This window comes from Theropithecus gelada, chromosome 5, assembly GCF_003255815.1.
Source record: "Theropithecus gelada isolate Dixy chromosome 5, Tgel_1.0, whole genome shotgun sequence".
Taxonomy (NCBI): Eukaryota; Metazoa; Chordata; class Mammalia; order Primates; family Cercopithecidae; genus Theropithecus; species Theropithecus gelada.
This window is the reverse complement of record NC_037672.1, coordinates 67,815,395-67,827,876: the sequence shown is the minus strand read 5'-3', so window position 1 is coordinate 67,827,876 and position 12,482 is coordinate 67,815,395. Positions and strand designations below refer to the sequence as shown.

The 12,482-nt window shown below is 34.4% G+C and overlaps 1 protein-coding gene across 2 annotated transcripts in view; it reads left to right on the top strand.

The window, feature by feature from the left end:
* Positions 1–12,482, top strand: part of MTHFD2L (methylenetetrahydrofolate dehydrogenase (NADP+ dependent) 2 like) — a 119,242-nt gene that overhangs the window by 37,643 nt on the left and 69,117 nt on the right. For both annotated transcript variants that reach the window (XM_025386424.1, XM_025386425.1), the window contains 2 exons: positions 7,553–7,705; positions 9,095–9,202. In XM_025386424.1, coding sequence (XP_025242209.1) covers positions 7,553–7,705; positions 9,095–9,202 — 261 coding nt within the window. The remainder of the gene's footprint in view (positions 1–7,552; positions 7,706–9,094; positions 9,203–12,482) is intronic.

Genomic DNA, 12,482 nt, shown 5'->3' with positions numbered 1-12,482 from the left:
TATTTGTTTTGTCACGTACCTGTCCATTTATTCATTCACCTATCCATTTTATTTTTGAAGCAGTTAAAGGTAAGAACACTTAATGTACCCCTAAAACTTTAGTGTATACATAATTAAGGTTCATTATTTATGTTATGTGAAATTTACATGAATTGAAATGTACGCATCTTATATGTACTATTCCATAAGTTTTGCAAAATGCAGACTCTCATGTAATCTAAACCCCTATCATATTATAGAACATTTTTATCAACTGAGTTTCCTCATGCCCCTTCCCAGTCAGTCGCTATCTCTGTCTTTCATCCTCACACTCAGGTAACCACTGTTCTGATTTTTTTTTATCACATACATATTCCATTTGAATATCTTACTTTGTAAAGTGGCTGTTTAAGTATTTAGCTCTTTTAAAAATGTTATTTATCTTTTAATGATTTAACTTTGAGTGTGTGTGTGTGTATATATATATATATATATATATATATATATATATATATGTGGTTACAAGTTCTTTAACTGATAGGTGTTTTGCGAGTATTTTCTCCCAGTCTTTGGCTTACCTGTACATTTTCTTAATTGTACCTTTTGATGAGCATAAGATTTTAATTTTTCTTAAGTTTAATTGGTAATATTTTTATTTTAAGCTTTATGTGTTTTGTGTTATTTTTAAGAAACCTTTGCTTACACCCAGCACACAATGATATTCTTCTAAATTTTCACCTAGAAACTATATAATTTTAACTTTTATGTTTAGATTTCTAATTGATTTCTAGTTAATTTTTCTGTGTAGTATGAAATAGTCATCATAGTAAGTTTTGCCCCCCAACCCCTACAATATAGCTGCCTAGCTGTTCAAGTACTATTTGTTGAAAACACTTTCCTTTCGCGTTGAATTACTATGGCATTTTTGTAGCATTCACATTTTATAAGCGTGTCTCTAAAGCTGGGCTCTCTTTTCTTATTCCATTGATCTATTTGTCTGTTCTTATGCCAGTATCACACTGTCTAGATTGCTGTAGCTTTGTAGCAAGTCTTGAAGTCAGGTGTAGTAAATCTTCTAACTCTGTTTTCAAGATTGCTTTGGATATTCTAAGTCCTTTAAATCTTCATATACATTTAAGAATCTAACAAAAAACCATATAGGATTATGATTGAGATGATTGCAATGACTCTATAAATCAGTTTGGGAATTGACATCTTACCATTATTGACTCTTCCAATCTATGAACATGGTATGCCTTTTATTTATTTATGTCATTTGTCAGCAATCTTTTGTAGTTCTTATTCTCAAATTTTTAAAAATTTACTCCTGAGCATTTTATGATTTCAGCTATTGTAAAGAGTATTTAGAATATTTCATTTTTCTGAGAGTTACTGCTTGTATCAGGAATTCAATTGTTTTCTAATATTGACTTTGTAATATTGCTTAATTCACTTTATTAGTTCTATTAATTGTTTTATAAATTTTTAAGCACGCTCTGCATAAACAACTATGCCATCTGTAATCAGAGAGTTTTACTTTTTCTATTATGATCTGTATGCCTCTTTATTTTTTCATTTTCTTCTTGCACCCACTAGGCCCTCCAACAAAGCATTAACTAGAAATTGTGGGAGTGGACCTTATTCAGATCTTGAGGGAAAAGGTTCAGTATTTCAGTATTAAGTAGGATGTTAACTGTAAAGTTTTTTGTAAATGCCTGTATCAGATTGAGGACTTAAAAATTTGTTTCTCCTCTGGTGAACCACAGGTAGAATCTCTGGTAAGTTCTCTTATCCTTAGATGAGCTCCTTGGGATTTGTTTCCTGTGTGTTTGTTCAGTGGTCATTCAGAGATACAGAATTTGTATACAATGCATGGGTCTCCTCTCTGTGGCTTTCTCGTTTCCTGGATATAGTGCTTCAATTTTCAACTATGATATTAGCCCCAAACTTCATCTTTTGATTTCTTAAGCAAGTAGGACTGAATATTTCTGTCCAAATTCTAGCTGTCCTGTGCCTAGAAAAGTTTTTAAAGTGTTTCAGTGATTTTTTTTCTTTCAGCTATCTACTTTCCTCTACATCTGTTTGTTTTTAGTGACTTTCCTTTTTTTTCAGATAGTTGTTTTTGTATTTTTTTCAAAAATGATTTTACTGAAGTTTGCAGTTGTTTTCTGTAAGAAGTTTAGTCCAACATAAGCTACTTCATAATCACTAGAAACTGAACCTATAGTTTTAAATAGTGTGGTCAGAATTGTCCTCACTGATGATAAGTTTAGCCTAAAGCTGCCTCCTTACATATTTAAGTTCAGCCTAAAGGTTTTTCTGTATATTGTGAACTATACCAAGTGGAGGTGTAAACCAGTCGTGGCCCACACCTGTGCCAGTCACTGAGTTTTAGTCAATCAAATGTAGCCAGCTGCACGAACCATGTTCAAATAAGGCAAACACTGAGCTGTAACCAATCCAGTTGTTTCTGTACCTCACTTCTGATTTCTGTGTATCATGTCCCTTTTTTGTATATAAATCTTCTTCTACCACGTGGCTATGCTGGAGTCTCTCTGAATCTGCTGTGATTCTGGGGACTGCCCAATTCATTAATTGTTCATTGCTCAATTAAACCTCTTTAAATTTAATTTGGCTGAAGTGTTTCTTTTAACAATGAGAATGTGGTATTTAAGAAAACGTTTGAAAGAAGGGAGGGATTTAGCCCATGTGACAGTTCTTTTTTAGAAAAGCCTTCCAGGCAAATAGAAAGCTATAGCTAAGGTGGCAAAATGCCTCATATTTTTAAGGAACATCAGCTTGATGTATACTAACAGCTTGATGCTCACAGACTGAGAGAAGAGGAGAGTAACCAGTGATGGAATTAGACACATAGTTATAGTTTTGGTGCAGTAAAAATCATGTAGAACCTTGTTTGCAATTGTTAAGGTAATAACATTACAGGGTTTTGAGAAAAGCAGTGTGATCAAATATGCATTTCAAAGGTATAATTCTATTGCTGTTTTGTGAATAAATTGTATGGTTGCACATATAGAAGAAGGAAACTAATTAGGAAGCTGTTTCAAGAATTGACAGGAATAATAATGTTCACTCAAAGCAGAGTAGTATCATGAACATGGTGAGACTGATAAAGTACTAGATATATTATTATGAAGAAAGCCAACAGATTTTCCAATGGTTTGGTTGTTAGGTGTAAGAGAAAGAGGGATATTTAAGATGACTCCAGGTTTTCTTGGCAAGTAGCATAGAAGGATGGGTTTCCCATTGTGAACCCTGAAAATTTGAGACAAGTCTCAGTTTATTTTGTCAAGGTTGAAGACAGGCATCCATGACACAGACTCAGAGTCCTGACAACATGTGCCCAAGGTAGTTGGGCCACACCTTGGGTTTATACATTTTAGGGAGACATGAGACATCAATCAACATATGTAAGAAGTACATTGGCTCCATCCAGAAAGGCGGGGACAACTTGAAGTGGGGGAGGAGTCTTCCAGGTCACAGGTAGGTGAGAGACAAATGGTTGTATTCTTTTGAGTTTCTGATAAGCCTTTCCAAAAGAAGCAACCAGAACATGCATCTATCTCAGTGAGCAGAGGGATGACTTTGAACAGAATGGGAGGCAGATTTGCCCTGAGCAATTCCCAGCTTGAATTTTCCCTTTAGCTTAGTGATTTTGGGGGCCCAAGATATTTTTTTTCACACCGTCTACTGAGATGGAGTAGTTATAAGTGAATCAGTTTAAGACAGACTGTGTCCTAAAAAGCTCACATTCATAAATGATAGAGATAATTAAACAACTAATATCATTAACTGAACTAGTGTGCTAAGTATTTTTTATAGCCATTCCATGGGAAAACAGAGGAAAAAAATATTATTTCTATTTGTGATCATTTCAAAAGGGAGCAATTGATCAATGCATTGAAGAATGAATAGGATATGAAAAAAACTGAGAGGAGAGAATTACTAGTGAAAAAAATCATCATGAGCAATAACAATGCAGAAGTTAATGGTAAGGGCTTGGGAAAAGGACATGGTTTGGTGTGACTAGAGTGCAGGGCATGTGATGATGATGGTTGGTAAAGGTATGGAACACAGAGAAGAGGCTATAGGAAGAATAAGCTAAAGGACACAATGTTTACTATACTGATGAGCTTGCACTTATCCAACAGATGTGGGGGAAGTGGAAGGTGGTATTTTTAAACAGTAATGTAAAAATCTATAGGTGGAAAATAAGCCAGTAATTTGTTTGTTCCTTTTTTTTCTGTTCATTGTCCAAAGGCAATTAAGCATATTATAAATAAATCACGAAAATATGTATTCAGTGGCCAGGTGCAGTGGCTCATGCCTGTAATCCCAGCACTTTGGGAGGCCGAGGTGGGTGGATCACAAGGTCAGGAGTTTGAGACCAGCCTGGCCAATATGGTGAAACCCCGTCTCTACTAAAAATACAAAAATTAGCCAGGCATGGTGGCACGTGCCTATAGTCCCAGCTACTCGGGAGGCTGAGGCAGAAGAATCTACTGAACCCAGGAGGCAGAGGTTGCAGTGACCTGAGATCACACCACTATACTCCAGTCTGGACGACAGAGTGAGACTCTGTCTCAAAAAATAAATAAATAAATAAATAAATAAATAAAAACCCATACAAAATGTATATTCATTCAGCATAGTAAATCTACAGTGAGGTCCCTGAAGGTATTATATCTAAGCTGTTTTATTGCAGTGGTTCATATTTTGATTTGATGAGTTCTGTTTTTCCTATCATGATTTAATGACTTTTCATAACTTTAAATAGAAGGGGGAAAAACACAAAGTGAATAAAACCAGTTTTATCATTCATTTGGGTAAGATGTTAAGTGGTGTGTCGTTTACCAATGTATCCTGTGAATCAAACATGTTGTATAACTGTTGTGAGAAAATTGATGCTATTGAGTCTCGCGATTGTTTTTTCTGTTCAAGTCATGTGCCCCAAGGGTGAGATTTTGGGAGACTTTTAGTAACAGTCAGTCACAAACAGGAAATGTATTTATTTCTCTTACTCATATAACAAAAGGAAGTAGGATTACCTGTAATCCTAAATGTAAAATGGTTGATGCTTTTTTTGTATGTGTTTAGACAAGTATTCATCTAGGAACAGTGTTATATTTGGAGCCCTAGGAGAAACAATACATTTCTTGGGATATTTTAGAGCTATCAAATGTCTTATTAGGAGTTGGGAGGGATGCCTCTGTGATTTTAATTTTTGAATGGTATTTAAAATGATTAATATTTATTATGACTTCTCTATAATACAAAAGGAAAAACTGATCTTAAAAGGATATGGATTTAAATTCTGGATTCTTAGTAGTAATGTGAGATTGACTGTAACTGCTTGAGCTTGTCTTTAAAATGGGCATGATCATATCTTTTTTACTTTCATCCCCAGTAACTATGAAGATTAAAAGGAAATTGATATAAAACTAATATAATCATTGTAAAGCACTTTTTAAATGTTAGAGTAGTTCAGATTGTTGCTATATACTGTATACTACATAATAATAGGTAGATCTCTCCTGGAAAAAGATATATGTTAGATTTAATATACTGCTGAGATAACAGAGTTACATAAAAATGATAAATGAATTGGTTTTCTTGACTTTTGTGATCTTCACTTTTTTCATCTACTCATAGAGGCTCTTTTCCTTTTAGATTCAGGTTTTATGAATCCACTGTACCTTTTGTATGTCCACTCATCTGTCTTTTAAACTACTAATACTTAAATACTTAAGACAAACCAAAATGGTGATCTGAATTATGATCTGGGTTGAAGTTGGCATATACAAGAGGACAGATCTGTACCACTAGTCTCTAATTCTGGCTTCCAGATTTTCAGATGCTTACACTTCTTCTCAAGTATTTCAGCTGGTGTGTGAAATGAAATATTTGTTATAGCTTTAATGTTATTTTCCCTGAATGGGAGCGCAAACAATGGTAGATGGCAAAATTCAGTGTAATTCAGGCTTATTGTTTGGAGAATGGTTCTTAAAATCTACAAAGAGTCCTTGTTGAGTTCTTTTCAATCAGTAGCACAGCCCATGCATATATTTGCCAGTTTTGAACTTAGAAATAAACTAATTTGAGTCCTAGCTGAAAATAGATACTTCAAATATGGTTGTTTTTCTTTTCATATATACAACTTTTCATTTCATTGTAAAAAATATCCATGTGATGAAGATTCTGCATGAATGATAGGTGATTTAAAAATGATTGCACTTAACATCTTACCCAAATGAATGATAAAACTGGTTTTATTCACTTTGTGTTTTTCCCCCTTCTATTTAAAGTTATGAAAAGTCATTAAAAAGACTTATCATCATCATCACCTAGATTTTTTTATAAAAGAACCACTATTTTTGCCCTCATGTAATAAGTTAAATATGTATTCTTTTAAAAGTTTGACTAGAATCTATATGATGATCTTCTAGCTATAGAGAAAATAGATGGAGGCCCTGCTAAAACATTATAGACTGAATGCAGTTATTACAAGTGAAAAACTATTGAATGAAGAGACTTTCCAAAGACTCAGTTTCTATTTGAATAAGATTCAAATGAATACTTTTATATATTTAAAGGACTTTTGTCCTTTAAAATTAATTAATTAATTAATTATGGTTAATTGACTTGACTTATAGTAAAGTAGCAGTAGCACACTTTTAGAATACAAAATATATAAAGCCCAAGGCATAGCTTTCTGAAAAGTTTGAACTTGGACTTCTATAATGTTTTAAGGAATTATGTCTAAATCGCATTATATAATGGCCAAAGAAACTTTTACATAGAAAATATACTTTTAATATATTAGGCACATGGCTTAATTGTTAGGTTAGTGGTAAGTTAAACTACTCTGCATAGAGTAATAGGAGGCTGTTTTATATTTCTATACTTACTTTTAAAAAATGAGATGACTGGCATCCCATATTTCATTTGATGAGTTTATTACTCAGGTTGTGTTATTTTTCTTCCATATAGAAAATCGTAGTAATATTTTTTGTTTCACTGTGACAATGCTTTAGAGAAAAGATGTGTGTGTGCACATGTTTTATATTAACTTTTTTGTTATGTCATTTAAGAGGAAGCTATAAACTCGTGATGTTATGACTATTCTTAACACTAACAAACCCCTTTTAATCTCCAGAGGTCAAAGTATTTAATAGAAGGTTATTAGTAGAACTGTCTTGTGTCAGAGAAATGTGGATTCAAACCCTGTAAATATACAAACTTACTGAAACAAAGACATGACAGCTGGCTATTACCAGATCTTATTGGTATTTTTTAATTCACAATTTTTTTTCTTTCACTGGTCTAGCCACTTTGACTCTGGAATAGCATATACTCCAGCTGCAGTTCATTACAGCTATCAGTCAAGAGCACTTTGGCCTACTATTTTGGTGGCAAATAGTAATAATAATAGTGACTTTACACCTTTCTTGGAACTAAATTATAAGTGATGTGGCTTTAGATTCTCAGATTTCATTTTTCAGACTACCAAATAAGTAACGATTTTAAAATTAGACAAATTTTATTTATTTTTCAGACCACGTTGATGAGCGAACGATATGCAATGGAATTGCCCCAGAAAAAGATGTAGATGGATTTCATATTATCAATATTGGAAGATTGTGCCTTGATCAGCATTCTCTCATACCTGCCACTGCCAGTGCTGTTTGGGAAATAATAAAAAGAACAGGTTGGTGACTTGTGGTCTGCAGGACATGGATGCTAGGTGCTGAGCTGAGCATTTGTGCACTGAGACTTGATGGGACCACCTCAGTCCTGTAGAGTGGCAGAAAATCATAAGCCATAAAACATCAGTCTGTAGAGAGATATAAAATTATAGAAGTCAAAACATAATCCAATCCTGGCTAACAGGGTGAAACCCCATCTCTACTGAAAATACAAAAAATTAGCTCGGCATGGTGGTGGGCACCTGTAGTCCCAGCTACTCAGGAGGCTGAGGAAGGAGAATGGCATGAACCTGGGAGGTGGAGCCTGCAGTGAGCCGAGATCACACCACTGCACTCCAGCCTGGGCGACAGAGCAAGACTCTGTCTCAAAAACAAAACAAACAAACAGAAAAAAAATCCAAAATAAAATAAAATGAAGAACATTAGCCAGGCTATATATAACTGCAGTTGCAACTTATAGGAAGTGAATTTTCCACATAGTGGTGGTATATGTCTACCTTTAAAATATAAACTTCATGCATTATGATGAAAACTTTTCTAAAATATATTTTTCTGTACCTTCAAAAATATGTGCTGATCACATAGTTATCATTTCTATTGACTTGGGTTTTCATTTTAAACATTTACTCTTGTACTGTACTGGATCAGGTAATGCTCTTACAGTGTATACAGATGTTTACCTCTATGTTAATTAACCCAAATTGCCTTATATGTTAATGATTTTCCTACCTCCATCATTGTTACTTCTATTTTTGGCAGCATTTTCTCCTTTCTAATCTGTTTTCTGAGAAAGAAAAACTTCCAAGAGAAAACTGATCCTAGAATCATACTCTTACAGTGTTAGTATTGGAAAATCCTTAGTTCTAACTTCCTTGCTTTACTTCTGAAGAAACTTAGTGGAAAAGAAGTAGAAGGTTCTACAGGCTTTATTTTTTAAATCTTTCTAAGTCTGTAAGTTTAATGCTTCTTTCCTATGGAGTAAAATGCATGAGCTTTGTGAAAAATGCCTGTTTTGTTCCAGTGTTGCTCAAAATTTGATTGCCAATTAAGTTTGACATTGTTGTACTTTGCTTATTTTATAATTAGCGGTTAACATATGTTAAGACTCTACTCTTCTAACTCTTAATGTGAATCTCAGTGTTTAATAGTAACTTAACGTCAACTTAAGAATGTCTGTGTTTTTTAATGAGGACATAATCAGAGAAGTGCCAAATCAAAGAAGCATAAAATGAATTATTTATAAATAATGAATGTGCTCATATTATAGATAAGCCACATAATAATTCAGATTCAATTAGAAATATTTAAAAGAATGTTTCAGTTGACTGTACAAATGTTTAATTTACTTCTTGTTATCAATTCTGTATTTAAACCTAACTCTGTCTTTTAAGGAATTCAGACGTTTGGAAAAAATGTGGTTGTGGCTGGAAGATCCAAGAATGTAGGGATGCCCATTGCCATGCTTTTACACACTGATGGAGAGCATGAACGGCCAGGAGGTAGGTAGGACCTTGCAGATTCTACACTCTCTCTCAATGTTCTTCTTACATCATCAAGAAAACACTTTTGATAATGCAACTTATTATATTTGTGGGTTTATGCAGTTCAAAGTCTCCTTTATTCCTCATTTAGTGATGTGAGAGTCTTGAAAGTGACTATAGGAATTGCTGAAAATATGTGGCCTTTTTCTCTGTTTCTTTTCTTTTGGCTATATGTACTTTGTCTAAATAATTAATGATCAGACATTAAGAAAGGTGCAAAGCTACTAGATACAAAAAATTCACGTGCCTCAGGAAATAGAAAACAAGACATCTCTTGGATGTAGAATTCCTATAGTGGCAAGGTCTTAACACTTTAGAAATTAGCTAGTTAGTTTATTTTACAGACAAGAAAGCTGAGGCTTAGAGTTGTTATCTGATTATATAGGTTGAACAAATAGTCATTGTCCTATGAGTAGTAGTGACACTCCAAGTCACTGACAAAGCCCAGGAAGATGTGTTAGCCTTAGAGAACATGCAGCCATTCCAGGTGTTGGTCATCTGAACATCATCCCAAGACCTTGGTGTCTTCAGCAGCCTAATAGCTAGATACAGAATAGCTCCCCAGAAATGTGTGGGGGTCTGTCCTACAGACCCTGACCCAATGATGGATGAATAAAGTACACTGACACACAGATATTCTGCTTTGCCAGTCCAGCTGAGCATCTGGGCCGCTTACAGACTCCACACAAATTGCTGTAAACAGTTTTGACTGTGATCTCAATCAGTCAGCAAGACTTGCATTTATTCAGTAAAGATTAATTGACAAAGGCTTGAGTCAACACCACCAGAGTGTAATTGACATTGTGGACTTCCCAAGTAGAAGGCAATTAAGCACCCACGTTAGATCAAAGGTTAGTCTTAGGACCACACGAGTAAACAAGCTAGTTAGGTAAACTCTCCACATTCCTTTGTTTCTACTCTAGTTTACTTAACTAAAGGTAAGGGGACAAGGTTGCCTTCAGACAGATTTATTACTGAAGTTATGCAAACCCTCAGACCTTCCAAGAGGGTTTGTGGCTATTAAAACTAAAATTTTTCCCACCAGCCTTACTGAACCACCACAGAGATGGAAATGGGGATGGAATGAAAAGGAAATCCAGCAAAGAGGTGATGGGGCATTGTTCGTGGTTGTCTGAGCCAGTGCTGTGGGAGGAGGGCACAAGGGTAATTCACCTCATCACTGTCTGCTAAATTCTGCATCTTGTTCTAATCTAGGTAAAACACCAAGTTCATGTTCTTAATAGAAGTAGTTATTGGTCTATCTATGTGTTAGAGACGTTTTGTACTTTCTTTACCATTTATTACTTCTCATCTTTCTCCCCCTAATTTTTGATACAGTACTTCATTGGTTTCTCTAATTCCAAAGAAGAGGATGGGCTACCTTTTTGCTTTCTAATATTTAACCAGAATGATCAACACCTATGTGCTCATCATGTACAACACATGCACACATGCATGCACATATACAGCATATATAGATATAGAGATTTATTATTAACCTTGTTGAATTCGAGTTTCCTGATCTCAAACTTGCAATAATACTTGTTTTAGGATTTTGATTGACATGATACTACAACATAATTTTTAAAACACAAAGCCCTGTAGAAAAATAATCCCAGTAATAACATCTAAAATGATGATGACACTTTTGAATATTATTTTCCCTTTCTATGCCTAAAGAGCTAAATATTGCCAGAAATCAATACATATATGTATATGAATCACAGTAAATTAAGACTTGATAATGACTCCAGATAACTTTAAAAAGCCTTAGTTTTGAAGAGCTCTTAGATAGCCCAAATCCAGTGATATGACAGTTTTCATGGTACACATCTCCAAAGTTGCATTCCTAGTTTCACTGTTCACTTCCAGCTTAGTCTATTGTTGCTTATCTCTTTCTCTCTCTCTGTATAATAAAGATATTGATTCCTATTTGCCTTTATGTAATAATTTCTGTGTCTTACCTAAGCAAGGTGCATTAGTCTGTTCTCACATGACTGTAAAGACATACCTAAGACTGGGTAGTTTCTAAAGAAAAGATGCTTAATTTGCTCACAGTTCTGCAGGCTGTACCAGAAGCTTGGAGGCATCTCCTTGGCCTTTATGAAGGCCTCAGGAAGTGTATAATTGTGGCAGAAGGCAAAGGGGAAGCCAGTATTTCTTATGGCTGGAGCAGGAAGAAGAGAAGAGGGAGGTGCCGTACACTTTTAAACAACCAGATATCATGAGAACTCACTGTTGCAACAACAGCACCAAGGGAGACGGTGTTAAATCATGAGAAAGTGCTCCCATGATCCAGTTAACTCCCACCAGGCCCCACCTCCAACACTGGGGATTACAATTGAAAGTGAGATTTGGGTGAGATTCCTGCTCCAGTCATATCACAAAATAAAACAATCATTAATGTTTACCTAAGTAAACTATTTCTTCTTGGAAAATTTTGACCAAGAGCCAATTTGCAGGTTTTTTTTTTTTTTTTTTTTTTTCATTTGCAGCGTTGTTTTTATCTGTAACATAACAAGCAACAGTGTATTGCTCCATGATTTGCTCAGTACTTTCTCTTAAACCATCCTAATTAATTCTCAGTAATTCTAGCATATATTAATGTTATTCCCATTTTACAGCTAAAGGAAATGAGCTTTAGAGAATTTAAAGGACTCATCTAAGGCCATGCAAGGAAACAGGCATTCTGGGGAGCTGGGTTCTGACTTTGTAGTTAAGAGGATAGACATGGAGTCAAACCCCCTCCATTATCAAACCCTGTGACCTTGAGCAAGTCATTTAATCTCTGTAGGCTCCCCTTTCCTCATCTATAAAATGTCAATAATATTAATATCTCAACTTGGTTATTGTGAAAAGTAAATGAAATATTAATGTAAATTACTAATTACTGTGCCTAACATATAGTAAGTTAAGTAAGCTATTGGTGCATGTAACTGTGGCAATTACCATTATTACTATTATTACAGTTAAGTCAATAATAATCTGTAGCTGTTCTAACTATGGTGTGTGAAGTAACATGATCTGAGATTAATGATGTGATTTTTACCTTTATTTGAATTTTATTCTCTTCTGGTGGATTTTGTATTTGCATTTTTTGGATCATATCTGATCTTTTCTGTAAAAGATTGAATAAACTCAAAATTTATAAAAGTTTATAATGTATTTGATTAGAAATAGGACATCACAACTATCCAAATATTACTTTACAATGTATTTTTAATAGGCATCAATATAT